The sequence below is a fragment of the Orycteropus afer genome, unplaced genomic scaffold, assembly GCF_000298275.1.
Source record: "Orycteropus afer afer isolate SDZICR_OR568_19922 unplaced genomic scaffold, OryAfe1.0 scaffold00394, whole genome shotgun sequence".
Classification (NCBI taxonomy): Eukaryota; Metazoa; Chordata; class Mammalia; order Tubulidentata; family Orycteropodidae; genus Orycteropus; species Orycteropus afer.
In genome coordinates, this window is record NW_006921981.1 from 2080907 (window position 1) to 2092859 (window position 11953).

General features: G+C 34.5%; 1 protein-coding gene across 1 annotated transcript in view; it reads left to right on the forward strand.

Moving 5' to 3' along the window:
- The window catches only part of DSG1 (desmoglein 1), a 39783-nt gene that overhangs the window by 2916 nt on the left and 24914 nt on the right, over positions 1 to 11953 (forward strand). Inside the window, exons 2-6 of the mRNA XM_007953448.1 lie at positions 6626 to 6661; positions 6908 to 7039; positions 7670 to 7825; positions 9553 to 9697; positions 11085 to 11251. Coding sequence (XP_007951639.1) covers positions 6626 to 6661; positions 6908 to 7039; positions 7670 to 7825; positions 9553 to 9697; positions 11085 to 11251 — 636 coding nt within the window. The remainder of the gene's footprint in view (positions 1 to 6625; positions 6662 to 6907; positions 7040 to 7669; positions 7826 to 9552; positions 9698 to 11084; positions 11252 to 11953) is intronic.

The following is an 11953-nucleotide window of genomic DNA, read 5'->3' on the forward strand; positions in this document are numbered from 1 at the left end:
AAAACACACAGAAAAAAAAATTTAATTACATAGTCCATCAACTTATTTGAACCAGACATCTTAAATGCCCATAATTGTGTTCACTGATGCCTAAAGCACAGAGAAGGGCTCACAAATTAGTCAACATCAAACTGAAGGGAAACAAAAGAGAGACTCTTTCACCATTCTTTTAATTCAAAATGTTTTCTTTCTTTTGCATATTTTGTAGTGATATACACTATAGAAATTAGTATATCAGTAGCATATTTCATAGATAATGGAAGCAGTATACCTGTTGAATAAACTGTCTTTAAGCATAATCATTTCCATGTATATGTTGTTTTTAAATGCTTTGTTACTTCATTCTGGATTTAGGATCAATATTTTCTTTTACCTTTTCCAAAAAACAGGGGAGAAGGGATACAAATTTACTATCACTGCAAATTTTTCATCACTACAAACAAATATTTGAATCTTTGACATCTGTAGAAATCATTGCATCCATTTATGTAACAAATACATGATGAAAGCCTTCTGTATGGTTCAAACAGGAAAGAGACAGTTATCAAACCCAAACCAAAAAGCATTTTGGCCAAGAATGGCCCAGCCCCTGGCATAAACTCTCTTGATTAATCAAAAACTCTTCCCATTGAACCTAGAGGAGACCTCAGAATCCTCCTGAACAACTTCACTTCATGAATTGGTTTGAGTTTTCACAGAGTAAATATATTTTGCCATCCCTGATTTAGGTATCAGAGATATCTAAAGGAGTAGGAAATTCAGACCCAATAAGTTGAACACTTGACACCCCCCCCAAAAGGCCGAGATTCACCTATTTGACGAGATTTGAGAATACACAAAAATGACATTTTTGTTTATACCCAGAGCATTTAATTTCTCCATGATACATGCATAAGGACATTGCTGCTGACTACCCCATGTCTTAACAGAGCGTTGCCTAACACATAAGCAGGGTGTGTGTGCTGCACTGCAGTTAGGCTTACTGTGTTCCACTCCACTGAGGGAACGCCCTAACAGAGTGCTGGGTCCTTCCTCTCTTCATTGTTATGCTTGATGTGGACATTCTTCCATTGTCCTGAAGCAGGTCAAATACCATCAGCTGCTGATCCGTGCTCTCCATCAGTGTGTGAGAATGGAATGTAGCCTTTTACACTTGTCTGAGGAGAAACTCTATGGAGTACAGTTTTACTCTGTAACATAGAGCCTCCATGAGTCAGAATTGACTGGGCAACAACTGTCTTGTTTTGGAATGGGAAGCAATCTCTCCACAACTTCTAATGCTCATCACATTACTTAGCTCTAAGTTGTCTGAGGGCAGATTCTGTGTCTGATTCACCTTTGAATCTCTCATAGTGCCTTGCACCAGGGCAAGATTGCTCAGTAGGCATCTAATTACACAAAGCAGAGGAACCCAAAAGGAATTTGGGGTTATTTTATATTTTTCTTCATGCATATACTCCCCCCCACACACAAAAAAAGAATCATCAAAGCATTAAACATGGAAATAATCATGTTGAATTTCCCTAATGCTTTTTTTATGATGCAGTATTACATTTATTTACTTTACATTTCTTGTAGACATTTTCATAATATTTTTAGGTTTTAGGTTCTTTAAACATCTTAATCCAGGTTTGGATCCACGCAAACAAGAGTCAATACATGTTTTTGTTAAATAAATAAACCAAAGAACAAGAGAAATTAACCCATTAAGGCTTATCAACCTGGATTGATGACATTTGGCAGAAGGAGTATGAAAGAAAGACAGACTTTTTTAAAAAGAACCAAATTTTTCTATTTTAGGTTTGCTTCAAGTTAATTCTTGAACTTTATCATGAGAGTTAACAAATATATTAAAATTTGATGCCTTGCAAAAACTACCAAGTAACTATTTGTGGAATACCACCTCATAATTATTAAATGCAATATATTTTTGCTATAAAAATTACTTATTATCCTTGAGTCTGATTTTATTATGTGCAAAGAATTGTAAGCTTCAGTGTCAAAAGGAAAAAAAAAAACTTTAAATAACTATAATTAAAGAATTGTTGAAAGTAGCATGCAAATTATTGTCTTTTTTTTTTTTTTTTTTAATAAATGGATTGACTCCTAAAATGGAAGCGAAGGGAAGACTTCAGCTGTATTTTCCTCTGGTTCCATAGAAGTTGAGGAGTAAGGAGAGACTTTAGTGTTATATAAGCTCTGGTGGTTTAGTGCCTAAGGCATTTGACTGCTAAACAGAAAGTTGGCACTTCAAACCCACCAGCCACTCCACAGAAGGAAGATGGGGCAAGCTACTTCCATAAAGGTTTACTGCCTTGGAAACCCAATGGGGGTTGCTGTGAGTCAGAATTGACTTGGCAGTGTTGTTGTTGTGTGTGTGCTTTTTTTTGTTTTTTTTTTTTTTAGTCTTATATACAGATAAGGAAACTGCACACAATGACACACAATGGCTAAGGTGACTTACCCAGATGCCTATATTCAATGGCAAGAAAGCTGAGATGTACCTAGCCAGCCTCCATATTCATATCTAAGAGAATCTCCATCACAGCCTCTACACACAAATTCCAAATTATTTCTGAACACAAACTACTCTTCTCTTTGCCAGGAAATTACCTCACTCTTTGCTTAGGGACAAGATCTAAGTCACTCGGGAGGATAGCCTTTAATTTCTCTCTCTTAATCTTTGGATTTTAATCTCCATCCTTTCTCCCTTCCTTACCCTCTGCCTTTGAAGTCCTTTTTTCTATCAATTCCCTCCTGCTCTCTCCACCACAAACACCTCCATTAGGTATCATCATCTCCTCTTTCAAACCTAAATCTCTTTTTCTTCTTTTTCAGCTTTCAAAAAATCCATGGACCTTCTCCTTCCAAAGATTTTCCTTGAGTGGTGCCACATTTAATTTTACCATCTCATTTTTCCATTTCCTTTTATCACTAAATTTCTGGGGAAAATGACCATATTTGTTTTCTCTTCCTCTCTATCAGTCAAGCAAGTTCCTATTCCATGAAACTCAGCATTCTCTTGAAGATCACTGAAAACCTTGGCATTTCCTTGGGATTCACTCTGCTCTAAGTTTTTGTATCATCTGACTTACATTCACACCCATCTGTCTCAATTTCTCTTTCTCATGACATCCATGATATTGCATTAATTTTCCCTCCTGTTTCTTTGACCATTCATTCTTCCTCTTTGTATCTTTTTTTGTTGCTGTTGTACCCATTTATATAAATGTAGGATATTCCCGGTTTTCATTCTCAACCACAGTATATTTCTTTGCCCTGTTCTTTACTTTAGTTTCTCCTTAAACAAGTTCTCCCCTGATTTCAACTCTCACATCTGAGCAGATGTCCCCCAAGTCTACGTACTTAGCCTGAACTTCTGTTCACATTCTTGAGACACATTTCAAATTGCTGGGCAAATTTACCTGGTCATTTCTCTGGCATCTCAAACTCAGTTTCTCCTGCTCTGCTTATTTCTGCTAATTCTTCATTCCCAGTCTCCCTGTTAAAAGTGCTGTCACCTGGGCTTCCTCCCTATCTTGACTCCCACATGCTCCCTTTTCTCAAGCCCTGTGAGTTCTACCCATGCAGTATCTCTCCCTTGATCTTTTCCTGTCCGCTCCCACTGCCACTGTTCTGGTTTACCTCCTCCTCATCTAACAGGCATTGCCTAATGTATAAGTAGGAGCATGTTGGCATTGCCGTTGGGCTTACTGTGCTCCCTTCCACTGAAGGAAGGCTGTTTTGATGCGGAAGATTCTCAACAGCTCATAACCTGTAATCTTTGCCTCTTCCCACTACTCCTGCCAAATGCTGTCAAAGTAATTTTTTAAAACCCACAATTTTATAATGCCCTTCCCATCTCCAATATTTTCCTACAGCATACAGGCTTTTGGTGTAGAAATGGACAGTTACTTGTAGATACTTTTGTCTACTTTTTTCATTTTCTAAATGTAAAAAAGTAAGGCTCAGAACTTTTGAGGAATGCACTGTTTTTCAACTCTATCAAGTGCTCTTTTTAGTTTATTGTACTACATTCCAAAGCCCAAGAGTGATTTTGTTTCAGAATGAACACTAGACTCTGAGCAAAAGACAAAAAGCTGTATGAACATACCACATTTTGCAGCAGGATTTGCAGTTTTTTCATGACAAATACAGTGAGAGTCTGACTCTCTGGTGAAACTTATTTGGTCTCTTGCCTAAGTTACCTCTCATGGGAAAAAGAATTACCCAGCTTCATAAATTTGGAAAGGTTTATTAGTCACCTGACATAGTTATCCAAAATAAACACTAGGCACTGACACTTAAGTGTGGTGAAGAAACTGCAGTGCAGATAATAACTGAACACACAATTCTATAGCTATAAAGAAATAACTTCCAAACAGAGAAGTAAGGAACCCACCAACCCCCTCCTACATCCACAAACATAAAAGTAGGAAAAAGGGCTCAGGGAATTCATTCACAAGAAGCAAGAATTACACACTAGTATGATCATCAATTCAATTTCAGTTCTTCCCCAGTGATTAGCTCTAAAAATAATATCTCAGTCACTGGCACTCACTTCTCTTTCTTTCTTTTAGTTTTATTGTCATTATATGTAAGCATTCCTAATCACAGAGGTAATTTTAGGTATATCAAAATCAAATATTTCTTGATTTCCCAAAATTATCACATCAATTCTTTGTAGCATGTTTAGACAGTAATTTACTTAGGTGAATAACCTATCTTAAACTTTACAAATTTAAGCTGAATTGTATTGGAATGTATTTAGTCATAAATTAATACCCAAGCCTCAATTTCCTCATCAGTAAGATGGAGATAATAAAAGTATTTGCCACAAGTGCTTATTGTGAAGATTGGATGTATAGATTTCTCTAAACACATTCTCTAGTATTTAGGTATCATTCAATGAATTGTAATAATGATAATGACTAATATAAAAAATATACCATATATTTCTTATAATACGAACATTATCTTCTAACACCCCTTATATTAACCAGAAATAAATATTTCTTTAATTACTAATGGTGGTAAATTTTTAAAAATGTATTCCTAGAGACTAAAAGTTTTATATTTTCTTTAATAGTGAAAGTAAACCTAATAATAAAAAGTAACTTACTATATTTGTTAATCATCATTACTAGCATTTTTAAATGCAAATACAATTTGCTTATATCAGTAATGCTGATGACATCTAATTATAATAGTTTTTATATTTTAAAATTCTGAAAAAAATCAAATATAAGTTGAAAATTTCTTATGCAGAGAGAAATAAAAATGAAGAATTTGCACCATCTTTAATAGGTATAAAGTGCAATTTAAAACTTCATGAATATAAATTAGCCTTCAAATTTATATCTAAGTTTTAGACAGACATTGTAAATTATCTTTAAAAAGTATATTGATATATTCAATTCTGTATTTAAATGTCTGTGTTTTTAGAAACAAGCTCTGGTGGCACAGTGGTTAAAGCATTCAGCTGCTAATGGTTGGTGGTTTTGAATCAACCAGCTGCTCCATGGGAGAAAGATGAGGTAGTCTGCTTCCATAAAGATTTACAGCCTTGGGAACACTACTCTCTGTCCCATTGGGTCGCTGTGAGTTAGAATAGGCTTGATGGCAATGGGTTTGGTTTTGAGTGGTGTTTTTAGAATTATCTGTGGTTTTTAGAGAAAAAAAATTAAAACTATCCTAATTTCTTACTAAAAACTGTCTATAATGATGGAGGCTGAAGCTGAAACTAGGCAGAGCTCTGCTTGACCAGCACATCAGTTTGACTAAGGGAAGTGTATGACACAGGAGGAAAGACTAATGCAAGCTGCTAATCCAGCTACTCTTCCTGCACTTCTGCAATTTCCTCCCCTTGCTGCAGAAGGATGCAATTATACCATCTATTTCATTTAATGTTAACATAAACCGTCAAATATAAACTCTTTCCTACATGAGGGAATAATTTGCTTTTACGTTAGAGTTTTTACTATCTTATTTCAAAAAGAGTTCTAAAAAAAATTATCATCTTCAGATTTTTAAGAATACCAGAAAATCTAGAATTGGAAAGTGAAGGAAAAAAAATACTCTGTAGCTTTCTGGTTATCTTTCTGCTTCATATTCTTTCTTTGCTGCAAAAGGTGTTTTTTTTTTTTTTTCCTATTTCCATCTGTGGCTTGTCAGATCCTAAAACTAAAGTTAACTCTTGTAGCACAAAAACTTACTGTTACATATCATTGAATTGTATCAAAACAACTCCAACTCTGCAGGCATAAGATTTACTAAGAGAGATGAGATTCCTATTTTCATTTCCCCTGAATTCTAGCTTCATATATCTTACCTCATAGGATAACAGGTACTTTCGTTGGGTAAGAATGAAAAGGAGTATAAAAATAAAAGTAATAAAAAGAGCTAAATTGAAAGGTAAAAACCAAAGGAATTCTTAGCATAATGATCAGACTTGAGAGGTAAATGAGTCCCACCTGTCATCTGAGACAGACTTTCCTCCTCGCACTGTTAAATAATTCCAATGATTCACAAGACTACTGTTTGATCTTTTCTTAATGATTAGATAACATGAATTTTAAAACATTTGATTAAAAACTAACTATTATGATGATCTTATTCTTTACAGGTGTTGGTAGAAGTTAACAGTGAATTTCGAATCCAGGTAACAGAGAAAATCCATTTTTTTAATGAAAATTATTTGTAATAATATATTTTACAAAGGAAAATTCAGCCTTATAAGTAAAGTTAATATAATGTTAAAATTAATAGATTATCAAAACCATCAATTTCCCCAATTAAACATCTCTCCTTCTTCGATATAATTACTTCTCCTCCAAAATCCCTAATACAATGTGAAATATCAGCAGAAGTTAACAGATAATGTTATTTTTTTTCATACTAATTCAAGATAAGAGATTATAATGCTAAAAATGGCACCATCAAATGGCATTCAATCAGAAGGCAAAAACGTGAATGGATCAAGTTTGCTGCGGCCTGTCGAGAAGGTGAAGATAACTCAAAGAGAAACCCAATTGCCAAAGTAAGTTTCAACTCAGAGCACAACATTGAAAATCAGAACGAAGAGGTGTTATAGTTTCAAAATAATCTATCTTTTAAATCATAGGGGAAAACATTAAAACTCTCTGGAATTTTCAGGATAGTGAAGAATATATCTGACTGAAAAGTTAAGACACAGATCAGGAATATGGTCACTCAGATTACAAAACCTGAAGCCACTAGAGTATACATTTAAAAATGTAAGCACTCAGATAAAGTTAAACGTTGTGTTATTTCAAAGCCTAGATGAAAAAATACAGTAATTTAAATAATGAATTTAGCACATCAGAAAAGACCAATCACTAGAAAAGAATATCATGTTTGGTAGAGGGCCTATGAAAACGGGGAAGTCCTTGATGAGATGGATTGTTTTGTTTTTTTGTTTTTCTCTTGTTTAGCAGAAACAGAAATTGAGTTTCTTTTATTACATTGTCAGTTACCATTGGAAATACTCGAGTTGTAATTATTGAATTTATCTAGGAAAGCATTCCCCGATTGACAATAGGGAGGGACATCACATTCATTAAGTCTCAAGAAAGAATGCTGTTGTGTATGAAGAATAAAACTATTTGCTCACTATAATATTTTCACTTGTCTTGTCCTACTTCTATAGATTCACTCAGATTGTGCTGCAAACCAGAAAGTTACATATCGCATCTCTGGAGTAGGAATTGATCAACCACCTTATGGAATCTTTGTTATAAATCAAAAAACTGGTGAAATTAATATAACATCCATAGTTGATCGCGAGGTCACTCCTTTTTTCATTGTAAGTGAGCTCCGTGTCTATCTATCTATCATCCATGTGTATCTTTGAGTTTAAATTATTCTTGAAAAATCATAAGCTCAGATCATATTTGATTTGATTTCAAGAGCCTCAATATTTTGGCTTTTTGTGGTCTCTTAATCTACAAACATCACATGCCCCAATGCAAAGAAAAATATTTTACTTAAGAGTCTCTTAAGTAAAAATGTTAACTCTAGTTTGCCTTCAGTGGCAAACTAGATGATTTTTTAGAAGGACATTATCCAACTTTTATTTATTTAATTCAGTTAAGATTGTTGACTCCAATGTCATGTGATTTAGAAGGACATTATCCAACTTTTATTTATTTAATTCAGTTAAGATTGTTGACTCCAATGGGAATTTTTTCTGAGAATAAATTTTTATATTTTTTTTATAAAGTTATAATAAACATAACTTTATTATAAATTCACATTGCTCAAGCTCACTTGAGCTCTGAATGTGGCCGAAAGTTCTTTCATTCATAGCTGCATCTTAAACCATTCTTTCCAGTAGCTGTCAGGCTGCTTAAGTAGCCTCTCTCTTCAAACTCTTAACCTCATTTCTACTAGAAGCAGCTGACCTCATGGCCAACTTCATGAAAAAGTCTGAGATCAGCCACCATAAACTCCCACAGCTAATTCTCTCTCCTCCACCTCAGAAATATTTTGCATTAATTCCAAAAGGAGGATCACCTTTCTGCTTTTCCCCACAGCTTATCCCAAGAGATTTTCATTGTCCCTTAATTGACTGTTTCTTCTAGGGTCTTGTTCCACAACTTTTTTAGTTGTTGTTTATCTCTCTTCTGCCCCCTCCATTGGCTGTTTCCACTCCCATCTGTGATCATGACCAATACTTCTTCATACTTAAAATAAAAATTTGAAAATAAAGAAAGCTTTCCTTGAGCCTGTAATAGAAGAAGTTCATTCTATTAAAACCCATTGGCCTATATCCAGCTTATCTTCAAACAGTAGTCTATATTTGCCACTTCCATTCACGCTATTTGTCTTCATTCTGCAGACTACTTTAATCCCTGAGTGTACAATTCCTAGTCATATTCCTACCTTATCTTCTACAATGTTTCTACACAAACCCTCTAAGTCAGCATTCTAGCCTCCTAGCTTTTCTGTTAGCACAATGCGTTTTGATATAAAATATACAGCTTACGTAAAATAGGATACATTAAGTATGTAGTTATGTAGACTTTAAATAAAAATAATAATAATGCAAAGCCCCATATAATTGCCCCCTAGCTTGAGAACTCACAACATTGCTGTGAATACTTAGTACCACTCTTCTTGAAACCATGCCCAAGCCTCCCAACTGTCACTGTCTCTAGTTTCAAACACTCCATCTTCATCACTCTGGTTCTTCATATGAATCCCTTTGCTTGGAACACTCTATCAATTCCCAGCACCACCTGTTAAGATTATCTTTCAAGATTTATTTCAACCGTTATATCCTCCCACGAAGTCATAGTACTTTTTTTGTCTTCCTTTATGTAATTTACTGTTTTACCTTGTCCTAATGGTATTTTGGGTTAGTATTTGCTTCCTCTTATTGATTATAAACACTGCTTATGCCTGTGTTTTAGTAGAAATTAATATGTCTAATTTTTCCTTTAGTTTTCCATAATATCTGTTATAAAGCACACAGTGAGAACTTAATAAGTATATGTTACACTGCATAATTATTTCTCCTTTCTCTCCTAGATCTATTGTCGGGCTCTGAATTCAATGGGCCAAGATTTAGAGAGGCCACTTGAGCTCAGAGTCCGGGTTTTGGACATAAATGACAATCCCCCAGTGTTTTCTATGTCTACATTTTTAGGACAAATAGAAGAAAATTCTAATGCAAGTAAGTCATCTACTTTATTAAATAAACAAGAATGTATTGGCTTCCAGAGCACTCTTAACAGCCAGGCAATTAGACATTAAAACCACATCATGAATGACGGATAAGCTAAAGGAAAGCGTGCAGGGCCGAAAGGCATCAGGAAACCTCCACAGTGGCTTTCCCTGGGTTTATGGTAACAGCTCACTCTGTCATACACAAGGGATGACACCAAAGTAATAAGGATTGTTTCCTCATCTCACTCACACATTAGCTCTGTAGGAGATCCTAACGAGAAACTACAAAAATATTTTACCAAGTGGTGACAGCTGGCAAAGTTTCAGAATTCAGCCTCCTGGCCTGACTGCTGGACCGAGACACTGAGAGTAACAGTGAGTAACAGAAGAAGGCGTCCATGGCTGTTCAACCACCATTCCTCATGTGGCCCAGTCATCACTGGGGCCTCTGTTTTGTATTGTTCTGTTCCAAGGGGCCGAGGAGAGTGCCCCGCCTGGCCATGACCCCATGTGGGCCTGGAACTTTGGCAGCGCTACCTGGGAATTTTTTTTTTTCCCAAAATTGTATTAAATGTGAAATGTCAGATAACAGGATAATCAGTAAGGCAGTCCTTCATTCCTTTTGACAATTTTGCATTTCATAATATGAATGTCCCATAATTGATTAATTACCTAGTATGCATATTGAAAAAAAATGCTGAAATGAATAGAGATAGAGAAGAAAATAAATATGCCCTGGTGCATTTGCACCTACAGAACGGCCAATTATGCTTAAAGGGGGTTGAGTACAGAAAAATATTCTAGCTTATGAACACTGGCCACTTTTCTCCACTGTCCTCAATCAAAACAGTTAATAAGATCAATGGAAACTATGAAAGAGAACACAAGATATGTAATTAAATAAGCATTTCTTTAAACACACTAGTAACCTAACACTTTGCTAGGGACCAAGCAAAGTAGAAAAATAATAATATATACTATTTATTAAACATATGTTGTTCAGTATAGACACTTTATATAATTTCCTCTCAGTAAGCTTTTCATTCCCTCATGAACTCAATGAATATGGGGAAGTTGGAAGGAAGGGAGAGAGGGAGGAAAGGAGGGAGGGAAGGAGGGAAATAAATTGTACTAGAATAAGAAATTGAAACCCAGAGTACTTTTCCTTTGTTTTTCAACTATGAGTAATGTCTATATTCCCAGTAAAATGTGATCTTTTTATCAAGCAAAAGTGTAGAAAGGTGATAAGATTTCGAGATGTTGAAGGAACAGAAAGGGAAGATTGCAAAGTGCACGTTATTGGACAAACTAACCCTAAAACCATGTTAGAAAGGTGGTATACTATAATACAAAAGTAAATTGTCTATTTACAATCTGTTTTCCTTAATTTCTAGATACACTGGTGATGACACTAAATGCTACTGATGCAGATGAACCAAATAATTTGAACTCAAAAATAGCCTTCAAGATCATAAGACAGGAACCTTCCGACTCACCGATGTTTATTATCAACAGATACACTGGAGAAATTCGAACAATGAATAATTTTCTAGACAGAGAGGTATTTTTTTTTTCTTTGAATGGTTGGTTAGTCTCAAAGGAACTGATTCTGACGATAATAGTGCCTAAGAGAAAATGAGAAAAAACTATATTTTAATTTTAGATATGTAATCTTTTCACATATAGTAATGACATACAAAATAAGCTTACATGTAAAAATTGGAATTTAAGTACATGTCATCCAATCATTTTTCATTTAATCTTACTTAGGATTTGCCTCAATTTAAGAAAACTATATTCTGAGAGCATAGGTAGGGAAATTTCCATTGTTAAAATATTTTACTATTTGTAAATAATAAAATATAATAATTCACCATTAACTTCAAGAAACTCCACTTAAAATTTGTATAGAAATTGTCAAGTGGGAACTTAATTTTCTTTTCAAACTTTCACTAATAATCCAATAAAACATTATTTAAAAAAAAAAAAACCCATTAAAAAATGTTCTATCATGAAATAAGTTTAAGAAATACTTGCTATTATATCCCCATCTTAGTAAATCACAGTGCATGTGAATGTGGCTCCAATAAATTTTACAAGCTAAGAAACCTGCTTATCTTTATTTTTATTTAACCCAGCATATCCTAAGCCCTTTTGATAACGGAACACTTATTATTATTATTATTCCTATGTAATACCTATTAACAGCCCACTGAATATTTTGGGAAATGAATCAAGGACCAGAATGATGGATAGAAATGAA